The 18,618-nt window shown below is 35.1% G+C and overlaps 1 protein-coding gene across 1 annotated transcript in view; it reads right to left on the bottom strand.

Annotated features, from left to right (window-relative positions):
• The window catches only part of LOC104412864 (progesterone-induced-blocking factor 1-like), a gene marked incomplete at both ends in the record, with an annotated part of 48,981 nt that overhangs the window by 29,406 nt on the left and 957 nt on the right, over positions 1-18,618 (bottom strand). The window contains 2 exons of the mRNA XM_010023690.1: positions 10,486-10,584; positions 14,653-14,778. Coding sequence (XP_010021992.1) covers positions 10,486-10,584; positions 14,653-14,778 — 225 coding nt within the window. The remainder of the gene's footprint in view (positions 1-10,485; positions 10,585-14,652; positions 14,779-18,618) is intronic.

Raw genomic sequence — 18,618 nt, 5'->3', positions numbered from 1 at the left:
GTAGGAAATAAGAACTCATTTACAAGTGGGAAAAACACACTCACACTTCATCTGTGGGAATTCACTAGACTTCCCTTCCAGTAAACATTATATTTTAAAACAACCAGGGAAAATGTTTCTTTTAACTGAGGTTTATGAAAAGATTTAGACAGCTGGCATAACAAAAGAGACTTACAAAGATAAATGTAAAAACTATCTTTAAAAATAATTCACAAATAATTCTGCCAAAAAGATATCAATTTAGCAATAAAAAAGTCGCAATTATTTTTGCTTATTCTAATGGTCAAACTAAAACTGTTTAATACAGTTGTTCTGTATAAACAGATAACAACTAGAGACAATGGACAAAAGGAAGATTTGATTATCTTACTAGAACAGACCCCTGGCACGCAAACAAATTACCATAAGGTAGTTCTCTTCCAACTTGTAGCATGTCAACTACTTTCTGCTCATCTGCACACTTCAATAATGCAAGTACCTCACAGCAAATGCATTACTTCAAAATTTTTTTTCTTGCTTTGAAAAGAAGCATTCATCTGGCACCAAGAAAATAAACCCGAAATGTACCCCATTGATCTATGTGTATAGAATACTTTGAAAAAAAGACCAGAACTTTGACATAACACAGAAATTAGACCCAGATTTCACAACTTGTGACTGGGAACTAAAACTAAAAAGCTCAACCTCACTAGCTTCTAAAACTAACTAACTAACTAACTAAATAAATAAGTAAAAGTCTTAAATGAACATGCAACAGACAAAAAAGATACAATATTTCCTCACATGGTTTTATGTCTAAAAATCTTTGAATTAAGGTATCAGTCAAGGCCTCACTCCACCTATTTCTGGGCATTTCACAGGAGCATGGGATTTACATCAGTCACAGACACACTGTGTTCATCCTCTACTCTTTAGAGAAACAATCTGTATTGAGTACACTCAGAGATTCAAGAGTCAGTTAATTGCCTGAAGTGAGAGGCATAGGAAGACAAGTGAAGGACTAAGGTTTCTCATTACTTTAATCTACCTAGAGCACCATTTTTGTGCAAAATGGTACTTTAAGTACCATTAAAAAAAAACCTAAAACTTTCTCTCCTTCCAGTAGAGTTTTGAGCAGGACAAATTCTTCCCCTCTCAGCAACCCCCAACCAATTCTAATGACCACAGAAATGTATCCAAGGTAATACAGGAAGAGGTAACTTTTTGAAGCATCTTGATACTTAAGATCTACATATTTCTGGAAAGGGAAAGGTTAAGATCTCGGAGGAATAAGAGTAAACATTAATCAAAATTTCAGAAGGGATGAATCAGTGCGCTTCTATATCTGTTTACCCATGGCAACGAACACTTTCCATGAAACAATTAGATTATCCACAAAAACAATTCCAGATGACAAGTTCCACACCAAAGCTAGATCATATACATAGACATGCAGTAGAATTTATGTTAAAATATCAGCCAAGAGTTGCAGCATTTTGACAATATATCCAGTATTTAAATTTTAGAAGATACATACAAGCAGGCTTGTAAGTGGAAGTGAATACATTTACATTTTATGTGCTTGTTATAAAATCAAACATTTAATGAAAAGATGAAATGACAGACAGGTAAAAGCATTTACATTTTACAATGACCAAGCTTCATCTCAAAGAAATCTAAATTATATTTTAAGTACACTTATTTCTACAACCACGCTGCTACTTGATGGAAAAAGTTTACTTCCATTTAAGAGAAAGTTTCTCATATTATGCTGTTTATATGCATATTTATTCTGTGGGTAATAAGCTGGCAAAAGCTGTTGCAACTGGAACCTGTGGCAAATTGGGTATCTGTCAGGGGCACACATACACACAATCCCTACCCTCTCTACACTGCACAGGAGGAGCTTGCATGGTGATCTGTGCAACATCATCTTCAGTAGTCCACATTAGTTTCCTTTCAAGTACAAATCCCTGCTGTTAAACAGGGCTTATAAGAAAGGGTTGGCCAGTATACGCTCATATGAGCAACATCTTCATGAATTCTACCTAGTGGTAAAAACTACAGACGCTCTTTATTACTTGCAGTAAAGTTCCTTGATTTACTCTTTTATATGCACCCTTCCACTCCACTTCTGTTGGGTTTCTTCACTTCGCAGGTTCTGTCCTTACTGCCTCTCACCACACTCCTCCTAACACAGAATTACAAATCCTCTTGCTAACCATCACTAGCTACCATCAGCAACAGTCCAGAATATCTACTCCTCTGAGGGGAGCACTATATAGTGCTCTCCTCAGATGCCTATCAAGAGCAAATGTTCCTGTCTCATTTCAGTCTTGCTAAAGTGCTGTTTGTAAGTAACTTTTTTATCTGTTTAAATATAAAACCAGTTCACACCTGTGTACTCACTAATATCTTAACTAACTCAAACTAGTACCACCTTTTGGTGTCCCCACGAGTCAAATGCCATGTTCCATGTAAGTGCCACTACAGCTATATGATGTTTGGTAAAACTGCTGCTAACCTGTCACATTACCAGCCTACAGCTGTCCAGGATCGAGGTATTCCTTAGCAAGCTCTTGAACTCTGGTTAACTATATATTGAACGTTAATTACACATTCATTCTCCTGGTTTCACAGAACAGTCTTACAGAGTTACCCAGATAGCCATATCGTAGACACAACTGTGCCTTCAGATTGTTTAGCTAGAAACACAAACAGCTGTAAAAATTATCTAAATAGCTTTGCACTGAGTAAACTAAAGAACATGGCCTTTCCACTATCCAATGTGTGATGCAATACTTCAGTGCTGAAGGCATGGAGTTTCAAAAAATATTTTCTGGTCTCCCTGAATGTAAACAACTCTCTGAGCCAATCTTGACAAAGTCTGGGATACATTCTTGAGGAAATCTGATCTAGAAACAAGACCATACAAAAGGGAAGTCAGTTCTCCAACCATGGTCTTCCCACTCTCTCCTCATCAAGAAACTGGTCACCAGACAAGCCAATCTCATGAAGAGAAAAAGCAGCAAACAGGCTGCCATCGACTCACATGGTTGTTCCATCAGTTGTGAATGGTGGTTTCCTCAGTTGGGAGCACTACATGTAAATATCTTATGTCCTTTTTTGGGAAGTCCTCAATATGATTAATTAGTCACATTCAGTGCTGGATGGACTACTGCCCAAGGCAAACAGCTCTCTGTGGCTTACAGCCTGAAAGTACCTTGGGCTCACCAATATACACTGTTTTGGTAGCATGTTCATGAACAGAATATGAAGGTCCTTTGTTTACTTGTATTCCTTCATTTATTCACTTACAAATGGACTAGCTACCCTCAATTCCAGAACAATATGCTAACATTTTCCTTATTCATGAAAATTACTTACATAAAATAGGTATCACCACCATGCAAGCGAGGACCAAGCTGAGAGCAGTAGAGCTAGGCTTCCAGTTATAGCTAACGTTTTCTCAGCACTTTGAATATGATTCTGCAAGAGGCAAGCTCTGGCCAAAACTCAGCCCAAAGTTCACTCTCATAAATGTTAGTGTTGCTGACTAACATTTCTGAGTTTCCCGTAAGTTTACTACAAGGTCCGAAAGATTACAGAGCTATAACTTCCTTGTCAAGCCACAGAAACACCTATTTGGACAGACTGTTCTTCAACAGTTCATCATCCAGGTGCAAGTATAGCATCACATCCTTCTCCAGAGGGTATCAGAATGTAACCACAGACTCTGAATGTAATTCCAGAAGATAATTAGAAGAAAACTGTTATGGTTTTAATAGGCTGAAATATAATATTACATATTTAGCAGTCATTCGAATATCAAAATTTTTATACAGCCATGCAAAAAATACAATATCCCTGTGTTGAAGAATTTAGCTTTTAAATAGGCATTATAATTCACAGTTTTGGTAGACATATGCAACTAACAGTCACTGCACATATTTATGGTCACGTGGTTATCTGTGACTTGTTTTTCTTCTGTATTCTAAAATCCATGTACTTGGAGTTTCCTATAAGCAGGTTCTTTTCTGATACGTCATTGAAGTGTTAATGTTCTGGGCTACCAAATGCTTCTAGAGGCTTCACACACAAATTGAATCCTTCAAGCTAAGATGGATAGACACATTCCAGAAGAAATACTATTTGCATAGATGAACTGATGTATATATATCTAAATCTTAAAAAAAATAAAATCACATTAACTTCGTCTTCAGATAAATGCTTTCATTTATATCTTGTCATTACCTCCAGCCTAGACTTTTCAAAGGGACACAAAGCAAACATACAGGTTAAGATGCCTATAGTGTTTCATAGCTTCTCTTCTGTTCTACATAGAGTAGCTGTACATAGACTAGTTATAGCGTTATCAGACGCAAGGCCTAGGTAGCCTGATAACTCTGTTTCCAATTATAGCCAAACGTGTGTGTTTTGAGATGAGCCAGAAAAATGTCTGCACAGATTATTTCTCCCTAATCTCTGCCAGTAGCATTCAGTGACTTCTAGCTCAAGGATTTCCTGAATTGGTTGTGGTTTCTACTTGTTCAATAATTCTCAAATTAATCTCTGAGCTTTTTCAGTTTCCTTTTGAACACATGTAAACTTAGCACCTGAAATATTTGGTAATGAGTTCTCCTATTTGCTCATCCTGTCAGTGCTCATCTTTAATGAGAAGCTGTGTGCAGTGAATCACAAAAATGTGTATACACGAGGGATACTAACAAACATAAAAGCATGGACTGCAGTGGAAGTTTCAACCCTGTAATTCAAGAAATATATGAAGTTTAAGCAGCAGCACCCTTATAACATCGAATGCCTCTCTGAAGGAATTTATAACTCTTCTCAATTCTGTTCTCAAAGGACATTGATATATTTTCAACCTTTCCAGGCTGACAAAAATACTAAGGACTTAAAAGAATTAATAGTTTCTTAGGTACTCAGCATAATAGCCATCACAGAATTTTAACATTTTGCCTTTATTGATCTTCATGTTTTAAGATTAAGGCATTTTGGCTAGTAGCAAATGAACAGGTAAAACGAGAATGTCAAGGCTTAATGAAAATCTTTATGGTATCAGGATATATTCATATCACAACCTTCCCAAAGCATCCTTCAGAAGCTAATAATATTTTGTGAGAATTATTTCTTAGGAGCTGGGGCAAGAGGAACTAAAATAAAAAGATTTCTAGAGCTATAAATATAATCATTGAACATTCCTTGCACAGTACGAGAACAAACTTCAAAGCCTGCGTTCCAGATGTAATGAAGCTCAGAAAGGTCAGCCATCAGACTAACTTATCATTCCTATGAGTCTTGACATGGATAATTCTATAACATCAAGACAGTCACAGTTACGAAGTAACTGGTTACAAGGCTTAAAGCATTCACTCTGGAGGAACACAGTCTTAGCTACAAATACAAAATTTTGAGATCCTTATTAGGCATCTAACAATCAAAGACAATGAGACATGTCCCAGCAAGTGTGCAGTCTTCCTAACACTACTATTCATATATTTGGTCAAATCAGTTATTTAGGTTTTCTCCTTCCGTTTATTAAAATTCAGTTTAGTCATCTATTAAGATGTAAACTCCAAATAAATATATCCTTAGAAGAAAATGGAAAAAGAGTAGAAGCCTCCCTAGTCATTTTAGTAGAAATATAGGATGCGTAGAATTGTTTTTGTTACGGATTTCAGTGTTGCTTCTACAGCTCGGAAACAAACTAGACCCAGTCTCCTGGGAAATGGACTTTTTCTCTGCTTCTCCATCATACTGTCAGTCCTGGTCTTTTACACTGCTGCCTTTGCATTGCTGAAAGACATTCTCTTGAAAGTTCAGAATCAATTTCCAGGACATTCACAGCATTTCAGTGCGTTTTAATTTAAGGTTACAGCAGCTTTGGCAAAGAAATATTTTGGCCAGAAGTTTTCATCATGGATTTTTTTTTTAATTCATTATTTAAATCCTACTTTTATACAAATACTCCTTAAGAGAGAACAGATCCTTGTTTAAATATTAGCAATTAGTCCAACACAAAAATGCACTGACTTAATCATTTTAAGATTGGAATCCTGTCACTGCAGTCAGCAACACCTGGATAAAAACATGTTAATAGAAGGGGCAAATAATTAATTTTAATGTTTCCATTAACAATGAATGTATAATGTAATAAATGCTAATCTAATAATCAAATTCCTGCATACTCAGCAGAGATTCTAATTGCAAAGTAGAGCAGTTATTTATTCAGTAAATTTCCCAAATTATCTTCTCATCTAAGATAGTCCTGTAGGCTTGTCTGCAATTAATAAGAAGACATAGGGATCTTAATTTCATCTAATGTAAACACCCATTTTATGAGCAGGATTGATCACCTTTCTACATCACCTACAAAGTTTAAGACAGATGGCTAAAATCACCACAATTGCAAAGAACAAAATGGGGGGGCGGGGGGAAGGTGTGGGGAATCCAATTATACAGATTAATGAAGAGACTAACAGAAATCTCCAACATGCATACACATGGCTTGCAGCTGACTGGAAAGCATTAAGTAGGCAAACCCAAACGTACAGAGAACCTTTTGAATACAATTTTAAAACCTATGAAATATAGACAATCGCTATCAAGAAATATCAATGCCTTTTATTCCATTTTGCTTTTTATTTGAGAAAGGCATTTCTGAATAGAAACACTAAAAATACTGCTAAAGGTATTTTTACCTCTAGCAGATGGTTAGTTACAAATGTAATAGTTTTAAATAGCTGAGCTACATATATCAATCCAGAAAGGTTTAAATAACAATACAAAATCCTTTGAAATCTTTATGAAACAAACCTAAGGCTCTAAACTGCTTTTTGTACCACTCTTCCTGACTTTACTCAGCCCAACTATAAAAATACTGTTTCAAAATGCTGTTGTGTCATCTATGCATATTAAAATAAGAAAGAAAAAAAATAAATTCATACTTAAAAATATCCTAATAACTGATAGACAAAGGCAGGAACTTAAACCTCCCTTCAGCTTTTAAAAAACTGAGTTTTTTTTCTAAAGAGTATCCAATGTAAAGCTGAAGGAATAGTAGTGCCATACACAATTTTCTTGAATATTTTTCTTCTGTTTACTGCATACCTGTTTTATTTCTCTTTGTTTCTCTACACTTCTCATTTTATCATTACAAAGACAGGAAAAGAAAAATCACCTTGAGTACATCACGTGAGCAACAATCAACTGTAACAAACTAAAGATTATTTTTTTTTTGTTACTAAAAAGATTTTGTACAATCACACCACCTATGGACATCCCTTGTGTGCGCAGTAATTCCGGAATTTTTCAACCAGTTTCCACTGATAGAGCTGAGCTATATGGTCTTGGAAAAAGAAATTATACTCCTTAAGGTTTAAAGGAAGTGAACAATCAAAGACAAGAGATGGCTCTGGTCAGCATCTCCTGAGGTGAAGTGCTCTTGTATAAGCGCATCCCATATTAGACCTCAGAGTCCACTTTGAACAATAGAAACATTTCAGTTTGATGTTGCACATTATATGAAACTATAAAACTTAACCAGTAAGAAAAAGCCAAAAGGATAGGAAACCAGGATGCATTTGTTCTGCTTTTTGGTGATGTTTTGCAAGAAGTGAGTAACAGATTGACAGTCAATAGTTTGACAATAACACTCCAGGAATATTCAAGAGAAAGAAAAGTTAGAACATATTTAGTATCTACGCTTTACTATGTAGTAGATGATGGAGCTTTTACAGAACTGGTCTCTGCATGCAACCCCTAGACACTTTCAACTGAGACAGCTTTAAAATTATAAAAAAGTCCTACTCACATTACCAGAAGTTTAAAAAAACGTTTCCACTTGGTCATTATGTTTTAGAACACATGTGACACTGAACTCAGTTTAATCCAAGATACCAAGTCAGTTAAGTTTTTTTCATTGTCACAGATAAACGAAACATAGATTCTCACATGGAATGCACAGCTGTAACAAAACTTAAATCCTGACATTTTAGGGGTCTATTCTGAGGTTGAAACAGCAGATTCTCAATATAACTCTTTCATGGATATTATCACTTTGGTATTTTCTTGGCATATATAAACAACTGTTTATAAAAAGCTATCACAAACATCAGTAAGAAAAACGAAAAACCTGTGCTTGACTAGAAAATTGGGTATTAGTTACACTTCTGATCACAAGATTTGCCAGGGGCTTTATTTAATCACCATTCAGGCCAGTCAACATTCCACATACTTCTGAAGCTTTCAAACATGTTTGTTTATACGGATTATGATACCAGTGGTAACTACGATGAGTCACCTTGTTTTCACTAAAGTAGAATGAGCTGTTAGAATCACTTAAATACAGAATTGAACAACACAGGTATTTCTTTTTTATCTTAGGGCTTTCTGGCGATACTAGAAAATTTCTTTCTTAGAGAACTGTCACATGTCAATCCACAGTAAATTCAGAATTCGGGGTCTTTTAAGTTAAGGCATTTATTCCATCTCATCATGCCAGCGTGTTACTTTGCAGGTCATTTAGGTAGGTGAACTGGAATGTGGAAAAAGTCATGGTCTTAAATCCTGTACTGTGGTAGTTTTAAAGAGAGACACCTACATTTTAAAGAAGGGAAGTATGGGGTTTCCATTTTCCCAAGCAAAAGTTTTTTTCTCTGAAAAGCATAATCTTCTGACAAATGACCTACTTCTTTGAAGTACGAAAAAAAAAAGGTATTAATCATTTTATTAATTTATTTATATCAAGGAAGGGAGAGTTTACTTAATTGGAGAGATTATTACTAGAAAAAGCTACAAGAGAAGTATAAGTGTATCAAACAAGACGACAAGTGGTATATTACTATCATTCTTTTTTTTTTTCCCTTTTTTCCCCTTTGAATATCTTCTTATGTTTCTGATTGTTGGGGAACAACTCGCCTCAAACAAACAAAAAAAAAAAAAGCAGCAATATAAAAAAAAGACATGTTATATGACTGGGAATACAGCAGAACAGAGAAATATTTTCTCCATGGTTCTAAAGTTTAAAAATAGATATGGTACGAATTATAATGTTGATATTTCCATTAAAAACAATCAAGTTTCATACTCGAATTATGTCACGCCAGACCTATTTTCCAGCAGAGCTTCCAGCTAGATATGAACTCCCCACATGTCATAGTCTTATCGCAATAAAAGGTGTCAGTCTCATCAGAAAGAAACACATGGTTGGCTCACATAAGCATTTTATTTTGACTCAGGAGATCAGTTTTGAACTAAGTTTCCTGGTTGTCCCCAGTTAACCAGCTTTGATTTGCACATTTTGATTTGCATTGGGGAGACATCATCTCAGAGTTTGCTAACTGAATTCCTTTTTGAGAATCCAAGAATGCCCACAATGTACTCTACCCACTAAAAGGCATTCGGCACCCTTGGGCCCATCCAGCCCGAACTAAATTAATCTGAAGTCAAACCCCTGAAACTGAGTAGATATCAAGTCCTCTGACCCATCTCGTTCACTCTAGAACTACCCCTATTGCTTCACACCACAATAAGCAATGACTTTTTTTCAGTCCTTAGGCAATGCTGTTTCTTCAGCAATATCACCACTGCAATTTAGGAGTTATACATAAAAATGAAAAGCTTTAATTAATTTGTGTCTATGCTTAAGTTAGCAACATTTTAATGGATTACTGCTTGGAATTAAAAATAATTCCAAGTAAAAAAAAAAAGTTCACATCTAGTACTTTCTTTGAGTAGATGAATAGGTAGCACAGTTAATGAACCAATCTTTTCATCTTAGAAAAAGGATTTGGATTAAACAATGAATCGAGTCCAAAATTAATGACACATAACAAACTTACCTTGAACAGCTTTATTACTGTCAAAAGCTTTTAATTACCTCAGAATTTACCATAACTAATATCCTAAATTTACTAAAAGATACTGCAGAACAGGATAGCAAGACTGCTTGTAAACAAGCAGACAAAACAAAGTTTCCTTCTCCATATGAATAGAATAGAATGTTTGTATAGACAGTATCTTTGATAAATGGAATATGAAAGACTGAGAAGAGGCAGCAGTAAGAAAAGAAGCATGTAGCAAGCATAAATGTTCATGACTACTGCTCTCTATTCACACTTTACAAAAACTATTCATTGAAGTCCTCATCCAATAATTTTCTATTCTCAACTGAAGAAAAAACCCAGCAGGTTCGGCGTTTGATCACTGCTACTGTAAGTATAAAATCCACATTCTTGCTATGAGATGCACAATTATGTTTGCTTGTCTTCACAGGATTGTAGGAGAAGAATCAAACTTCCATAGTTACTGTACTGATAAAAGAAAAAAAATCTGTACTACTAAAATTACATCTGTAACTTCATTTAAACAAAATGCTTGTAATTCCATTTCTTCTTTATAGGCAGAAAGTCAAAGCAGTCATTCCTCCTAAAGCTCCTGATATATAAATACTGTTACACCTTTATATTTTTTAAAGATACTTACTGTTCTAGGAGTTGATCATATTTTCTTAAAGCATCCTTTTCAGCAACAACTGCTCTTTCTTTTTCAGCAACAGCATTATCTCTCGCTTCTCTCAAATTTCTGAAGGAAAGAAAAGTTATTCTGTCAAGAATCTGTTAGAAAAAAGACTGTTTTGCTGCATTAATTATAGTGACCAATCTGAACTTCAATACGACCTTCATCAATTCTCACAGAATGATATAGGAGTCTATCTAGATGCCTATTCATTATAGAGACTTTACTTCAGATTATTTTCATATATACCAAAGTTTCCAGTACTGAAATTCTAAAAACAATGATCAAACCACCTATGTAGAAATATATTAAAAAGTTTAGAATATTAAAACTACAAATTACTTAATTTTTGTAGGCATCAAGTAAATGTCAACAATTTTGATCCTGAATACTTCATTAATAAATAGGGGAATGCTGTCCTCCTAACTGAGGTGATTCACAACTTTTATGACAGAGCAGGAAAAGATTAGCTAGGCATAGAAATCCTACTTCCACATTCAACTAATTGGCTAATTAGTTGGATATATATAGGTTATTGCATGTCATTGCTGTCATCTTCTGGTTTCTATTGCTAGCATTGTTTTTGATCTGCACAGAACAATAAAATAACACATGCATTTTATTGCAATCAATCTATCCTTTTTCAGTTTTTTAACCAAGAATCAGTCAGGACTTTCAAACTAACTCACTATTATTTCACTGACACCAATCAGAATAGCATGATATGAAGAATAATACATACAGTACTTGTGTTAAAAAATTATGTAGGTATTAATAGCCTGTTAATCTGTAGTCTGCATGTAGCATAACATTGTCATAAACTGTATTAAGTGGAAGTATATATTGTGCTTATGAAATGTATCTCCATTATCTAGTGCAACACATAACAGCCAATTCAGAGGCTGTTGAGGGCCAGACACCTACAGTATAACCATTTTTGAGTATACTCCCAGTTTGCTCCTGTTACTTGAACACTCACTAGCATTTGGAATATACTAAATGATCTTAAATATTCCTTTCAATTTCATTTCATCTAAGAGGAATCCTGTTCATATGCTACAAATGTGAAAAGAATACAACAAATTCAAGCACAAATTGTGAGGCAAGTAAAACCATTGCAAGCATCAATGACTAGGGGGTTTCCCTTCACGCAGCAGTGACTAAGATGATAAGCAGCAAAGGCTAGGGGGTTTCACTTCAAAACCACACTCTTCACCTAAACTAAACTGTTAATGTAGATACAGCCAAGCTCTTCCTACTGAAGCTATTTGTTCCCCTCTCCCTGACAGGAACTTTTTGAATTAAAGCAAAGTAGAATTACAGGCTTAGGCAAATTTTGAAAAGATAAAAGATACAGAAGTAAATGGAAAATTATTAAGACCATGTAAATGTTATCCTAGGTTGTTTTACCTACACTAAAGGTATTTAATTCTTGGATAAAAGACTATGTTCTAGATGAATGAAATGTTATCAGTGGTATATTTTTGAACTCAAGTAATTCACATGAATAGGAAATAGTTACTTAAGAAGAACCATCGGAATTATGTAACAGTTAAGTGGCTATGAAAGAAAGAAAACAAAATTTTCCTTAAAAAATGAATTACCAGGCTACAGAATTTACCAGTGAATCATTGACTGATCTTCAGAGAAGATTCTTTAAAACTGACTCACACCAAAATATAAGAATATTGTAATTATTTTTGTTGACAGCACTAAGATCAAGCATATTATGACTCAGAAAGCAGTACAATATTGTATCCTTCAGGGAAAGCAGAAGCACAAGGGCATCTATATTAGCTTTTTAAATAAACCTCTTGAAATAAACTGCCACTTATTGCACTTCAATTCACACCCCCAAACTATTCTAGAGTGCACAAACTGGATTCCAGTCAGCTTGAACAAGTCAGAAGATGTGTTCAGGGACAGCATCTAACATGCTCAAAACTACTAAATTGTGTTTGATCTGTAGGAAAAGACTGTAGCTAATCCAAAGTCAAACCTCATGCAGACATTCGTGCGCCCTTTGAATTCGCTTATGCTTGCTAATGCAAACATAGCCAATGCTTAGTACAACCAAGCAAGTGAAACTGATCCCAAATAAATTAAGAACGAAAGCATCACCTTATTATAGATTTGTCATCCCCCTCCCATTTTAGCTTCTTGAACTGAATCATCCAAGTGTAAAATAAGTGCCAGTAAATTCAAGGGAAACATCAAGCTCATCAGGCTTGGCAAAGTGTTAAGGAGCAAAAGCAACTAATATTAGATTAGTTTAGCTGTACTACCATTCCATGCTTTGACCCTGAAGAAGAAACCAGCATCTTAGCTTTATTTTCAGTCAAAATCAGTATCTTATCACATTACACATTAATTGCAAACTGATTTGCTCACAATTCGGGGTTGCATTTGTCTCGCCATTAAGGGGCACCTCAGATTGGGAAGCAGTGTCTCGTGGATTTTTTTAGCATTCTGTAGAAAGAACATATCCTAAAAATTCTTTTTTTGCAAAATATGAAATCAAATCTAAGGGATTTACATTTCAGAAGTAATTATTTCAAAATGAGGAACAAGACTTCTGTAAATTGGTTCCAGATACAAATGAAATATCTTTCAGCAGTTTTCTCAATGATATACAGACCCTTGTCAAATCTCCATGAACAGTGTAGGTTTAAATTCGTACTTTGTAATTCAAAATAGATTTGCATACAGGAAGTGATGTGGATGTATGTGTATGTGTGTAATATATATATTTTAATCACACTTGCAAAACTACACAATGATGTAATTTTTTTAATTAGAACCTTTCAGTTGACTGTAAGACAGACAGCAGGAGTCATGTTCTTTTTTCACTCTTCCGAGCAGTAACAAAACTACCTATTAGAAGAACAGATGCTGATGCCACAAATATCTTTTTACTACAGTCATTTCCTTCTCCACATAAGAGACTTTGAGGACATCTGCAATGAAGTTATAATGAATTATTAAACGCTCCTTCCATTTTAAAGGAATAAAAGGGGCAAAAAGCAAGCTCAAAAAGAAATGCAGTACTAAAAGTCCAAATCCCTAGATCCCTAAAGGCTTATGCATGTGCCTAACTCTACATGTAATTCCATGGAATTCAACAAGATGGCACACATACAAAATTCAATATGCAGGTCTCTGCAGGACTAGGATCTTCTTCAGAAGAGATTTCATAATAATTTACAGAAAATCAATGCTTTCTTGAATCATAATGCTGTAAATCTCACATAGATTTGTTTTATAAAGACACAAATCTTATTAGTTTCCTATTCTTTTTCTTCTTTACTTTCTGCGTTAGCACCTTCTCTTCTGGTTTCCTGGCTCAGTTTCAAGATTGCCCATACAGCATGACAGGTAAACCAACACATTTTGTGTTCATTAACTAAAACTATACATCTGAACAAACTTCGAACCATTCATGTTTATCTACAACATGAATTTTAATAATCATAGAATCACAGAATGGCTTGTGTTGGAAGGTCATCTAGTCCAACTCCCTTGCAGTGAGCAGGGACATCTTCAACTAGACCAGGTTGCCCAGAACCACATCCACCCTAGCCTGGAATGTCTCCAGGGATGGTGCATCCACCACCTCTCTGGGCAACCTGTATCAGTGTTTTACCACCCTTGTTGTAAAAAATTTCTTCCTCACATCCAGTCTGAATCTCCCCTCTTTTAGTTTAAAACCACCAGCCCTCATCCTGTCACATCAGGCCCTGCTAAAAAGTCTCTCCCCATCTTTCTTATAGGCCCCTTTTAAGAACTGAAAGGCTGCAATAAGGTTTCCCTGTAGCCTTCCCTTCTCCAGGCTGAACAACCCCAACTATCTCAGCATTTCCTCACAGGAGAGGTGCTCCATCCCTCTGATAATACTTTTCATCGACAACGTTGAATATCCATAACTTAATAATGAATATAACACAATATGTTTACAAGTGTGCAAGTGTAATTTCATTTTAGTTTTTACAAGATTCTCATCAGTTTTATAATTGAACTTAAATTCTCACCTTTTGTTCACCTCATAAGAAGCCAGTCAACTAGAATTATACCCAAGCACATAACAGTACTTGGTCATTTTTGCCCTAATGAGGTTATTGCCTGCGTGTTATCTACCTGTTTTCACGTTCATACATCTCTTTTGAAGCACTTCTTAGCTGCTCAATTTCTTGACTTGTTTTCAACCTTATTTGTTCCAACTCTTCATGCAGTCTCTTTTCATATTCTGTTTTATAGTGGTCTCTGTAAATAAACAAATACCCAACATGGAAATTGAAAATTAATTGCCAATCACCAAAATATCAAAGCTTCAGATATAGCTGTACAAGTAAAGCAAAGCACTTCTTGATTTTACATTTTATTTTCATTTTTACTAACTTTCCTCCCAAACTGCTTGAAATACATCTTAGCCTATGTTGTTATGCAAACTGAGCAGAAATTCATCAGGAATAAACAATACTTAATTGGTAATAAATAAAAGCTTTCTGTATACTGTTTAAATTTGTTATAAGTAATTTGACATCGATTAATCGCACAACATTATGCTTAAGATTATTCCAGAAATTCTTTGTCAGCCTCTACATGAGTGTTTATATTAACTAAGCACTTAAACCCCCCAAATTAATTCCTCGCTTTCTGAAGTTTTCCACTGTCTTCATCACTGGGTAAGCATTAACTTGCTAACTTACTTACAATACTGCCATGATACTCTAAGACTTCATTGTGTACTAGCTGCACCTCATTTAGGGAAAATACATCACAAGAAACATTGAAGATTACATGCTGTGGAGATTTGTGAACTTGAAAAACCCCAAGATTTGGAAATTTATCCTGTGAATGTGACATAAGAACTTAAGTATGTATTTTAATTAATTTAGAAGCAGCAGGTATCAAAAGATTCCAGGATAAAAGAATTTGATTTCAGAGTAATATTGACATCTTTTTGTAACTTTGGAAGCCCATGGCAGACTGTAGAGAATCCCTTAATGAATTTCTCTTACAAAACCACAATAAAGCCAAGCTTAAATTCTAAGTACTTAACAGCTAAGGAATGTTAAAATTCTATAGTTAATGTTCAAGGATAATCAATCAGCAATGAAGCAATTGGTAGAAATTACAGGTTTGGAAATAAAAGCATTTTTATGAAGAAAGATGCATTTATAACTGTAGAAGGTTTTAGATTTCTTCAATTTCCAATTGTGTGATAGCCCATAAGTTTTAGAAATCAGTACTTGAGCTGGCCAAAAACTCCCGCAAGTTAACTAAAAGCCCCAAAATATTTAAATATCAGAAGGCTTGCTGTCCAGGTTTTCCTGTATTCTTTGTATTGAGACACTGAATTTCAGTTGACTCTTTACATTTATCTCCTCTCCTTCCTCAATGATGCCACACCACGGTAAAATATTTCATTAATATCTCTGATGCAATGAAGAAGTTTATAATAAAAAAACCAACAAAACAACCCCCCAAAACACCCTGTACCAGAATGTAAGGTTCCCATTAGAAACTGTTTCTTTTCTTTATGTATTATTTATATGGCTCAACATGTAGAGAAAAAGAAAAAAAGACTGTGGAAGATCAAGACCTTAGGGTACAATTCCTTTGTGCAGAATCAATGAGCATTACAATTTTCTCCACTTTCTTACACAATTTGCTATTACCATTACTACTTGCCAAAAAAAAAAAAACCTAAAAAAAAAAAATAAAAAAATAAAAAATTCTGTCATTGCAGAAATTCCACCTTCCCTCCCATAGTAAGGCTGACAAGAGTCAGGAAAGTTCCATGAAAAATTCAAAGAATCTGGAAAAGTCTTAAACACCCGCAGTGATGTCACCCAGCAATAGTTCAAAGGGACACTTATCTTTATGATGACTAAAATAAACAAAGGGCACAATAAAGGGCATATTCCGAGTATAGACCTTAACTGCCCTGCCAGTGCCTTTTAATAAACACCAACTGAGTTGCTGCTGGAGCAAAGCCTTCTCATTTGCAATTTTTATTCCCGACCTGCTGTTACAGTCTTTTGCTTGAGCAGTAATTAAAAATGGTTTTGCCTTATCAAGTTGTTTCTTCTTCTTCAAGCTTCAGGCTTTAATGAGCTTCTTTCAAGGCCTATTATTCGTAGGGCTTTATACTGTGAATAAACTAAATGTGATCTGAGCATCTCAACGCAACTATGGATTGTGTTTTAAGATTAAACATACAAAGGGAAATCTTTGTTGGTCTGTGCTTACACATAGATTCCCAAGAACAGTAGCTATGAGCTGCTGCCATTCATCTTGCCAAAATCTCAAACTGTTATATGTGTCTCTTAAATTTTGACAGGTTAATCCCTCAAGTCCTAAATTCCTAAATTCTGTAATTTTCTAACTACAGTACCCCAACACCAGGAGTTCTGATGGAGACCACAAGGTGAATTATTCTTTACACCTAAAAATAGGTACTAGGGTTTGTTTTCATGATCTTTATTCCTGAACTACAGCATCAAAAAGAGATCCACATGTAAAGTGAGCATTAAAAAAGACTCAAATTTTTCAAACAGTAGCAAATAGAAGCTTATTACCCAAACTGATGTCACTTCCAGGTAGCACTGAGCACTGTAGAATGTCCATCAGTTGTTACAGTTTTCTCCTGCTCTAATTTTCTACCTCTTTAATTTACCTAACAAATAAATAGGATTCTGTAGAGTTCTCTGTAAAGAAACCTAATTCCGTAGACATTTCACCCGAAAACAGATGCTTTAAATTGCTAAAGGGACAGGAATCCCCACTATGGGACGCAGCCTCAGAAGATGCACACAAACCATGTACCTGTGTGTGGGAAATGTAACGAAGGTACAGCTTCTGCAATATTGCAGATCACATGCAGGCTTTAGAGAACTTTACAAAAGGATACTATTATTACCCCCATTTTACAAAAGAAAACTTACATTAACATTTTTACATTTTACATCAGATTTTTACATTATGAAATGACTTACTCAAGGTTTGTCAGCAGCAGAATCCTGAATAAAACCTAGGCTGCCCAAGTTGCAGAGCAGGCCTACAAATGCTGCTCAGCACCCTCCACTGTCTTTACTGCTATGCTATACTGTCCTTGCAAAAGACAATAATGGTCACTAGAGGACAGCATACATGCCTGTATTATTAATTACAGTTAATATCTGTCCTGTGAAAATTAGCATCATGAAGAAAAGTCACCAATACCAATGATATCAAGAGAGAGATTTGGTAATAGTACAGAATCCCAATGACAGTATCAAGATCTCTAAAGGCGAAGTAAGAGTCACAGAATTTCTCTTCAGTTGGCATCAAAATACAAAAGACAGAGACCTCTGATGTTCCAGAGGACAGAAAAGCAAGCTTGCACAGTATCCCAAACTGTGACAGAGGCAAGCTACATATGTCTCTTTCTAGGTTACTCAAATGGAGACAGCTCTGCAAAAATGCCTCCACATCATTATTACAAGACAAGGATTTCACAGTGGTTTTCTAGAAGTAGAAATTTAGCTACCAGTCACTGCTTGCAAGAACGTTTCTAGAGGAAGACTGTTCAGATTTTTTAAATCCCATTTAAAAGCAAGTCTTAAAAATGTATTTAAAATGCAGAACTTCAAGGTGAACACAGTTCTGAGATATACATATCTAAAACAAAAAAAATTTAAATGACTGCACTGAAAGGAAAAATAGAATTAAAAGCACTTCTGATATAGGTTGGAGCCCCATATCTGATAATTTCAGTAGAGTGCTCTTCTATTTCCATTTAGATAACAATTTGTCTCTTCACTGTATTAGTGGAAATGACCCAGGACAGTCATATTTGCACACCTCATCTTAGTTATACAAGAACACAAGATTTATAAATGCTGTTTGTAGTTCCATCTTACTGATTCAAAGAGAAGGAAGCAGCTGAAGAGAAGCTGAACCTAAGGCTTATTCATTCAATCCACAGGTGTTTTGTTGTTTTTTTTAAGGATACTACCAACCAAAAAAGGGGTTTATGTTTGTTAATGGAGTATGTACGAGCAAATACTTGATGTTATGTTGGGATATATATTGAAATATTTTTGGTATCTAGATGTA

This window comes from Nestor notabilis, unplaced genomic scaffold (assembly GCF_000696875.1).
Source record: "Nestor notabilis isolate BGI_N333 unplaced genomic scaffold, ASM69687v1 scaffold20111, whole genome shotgun sequence".
Lineage (NCBI taxonomy): Eukaryota > Metazoa > Chordata > Aves > Psittaciformes > Psittacidae > Nestor > Nestor notabilis.
The sequence above is the reverse complement of the archived record's forward strand: the minus strand, read 5'-3'. Positions and strand labels throughout refer to the sequence as shown.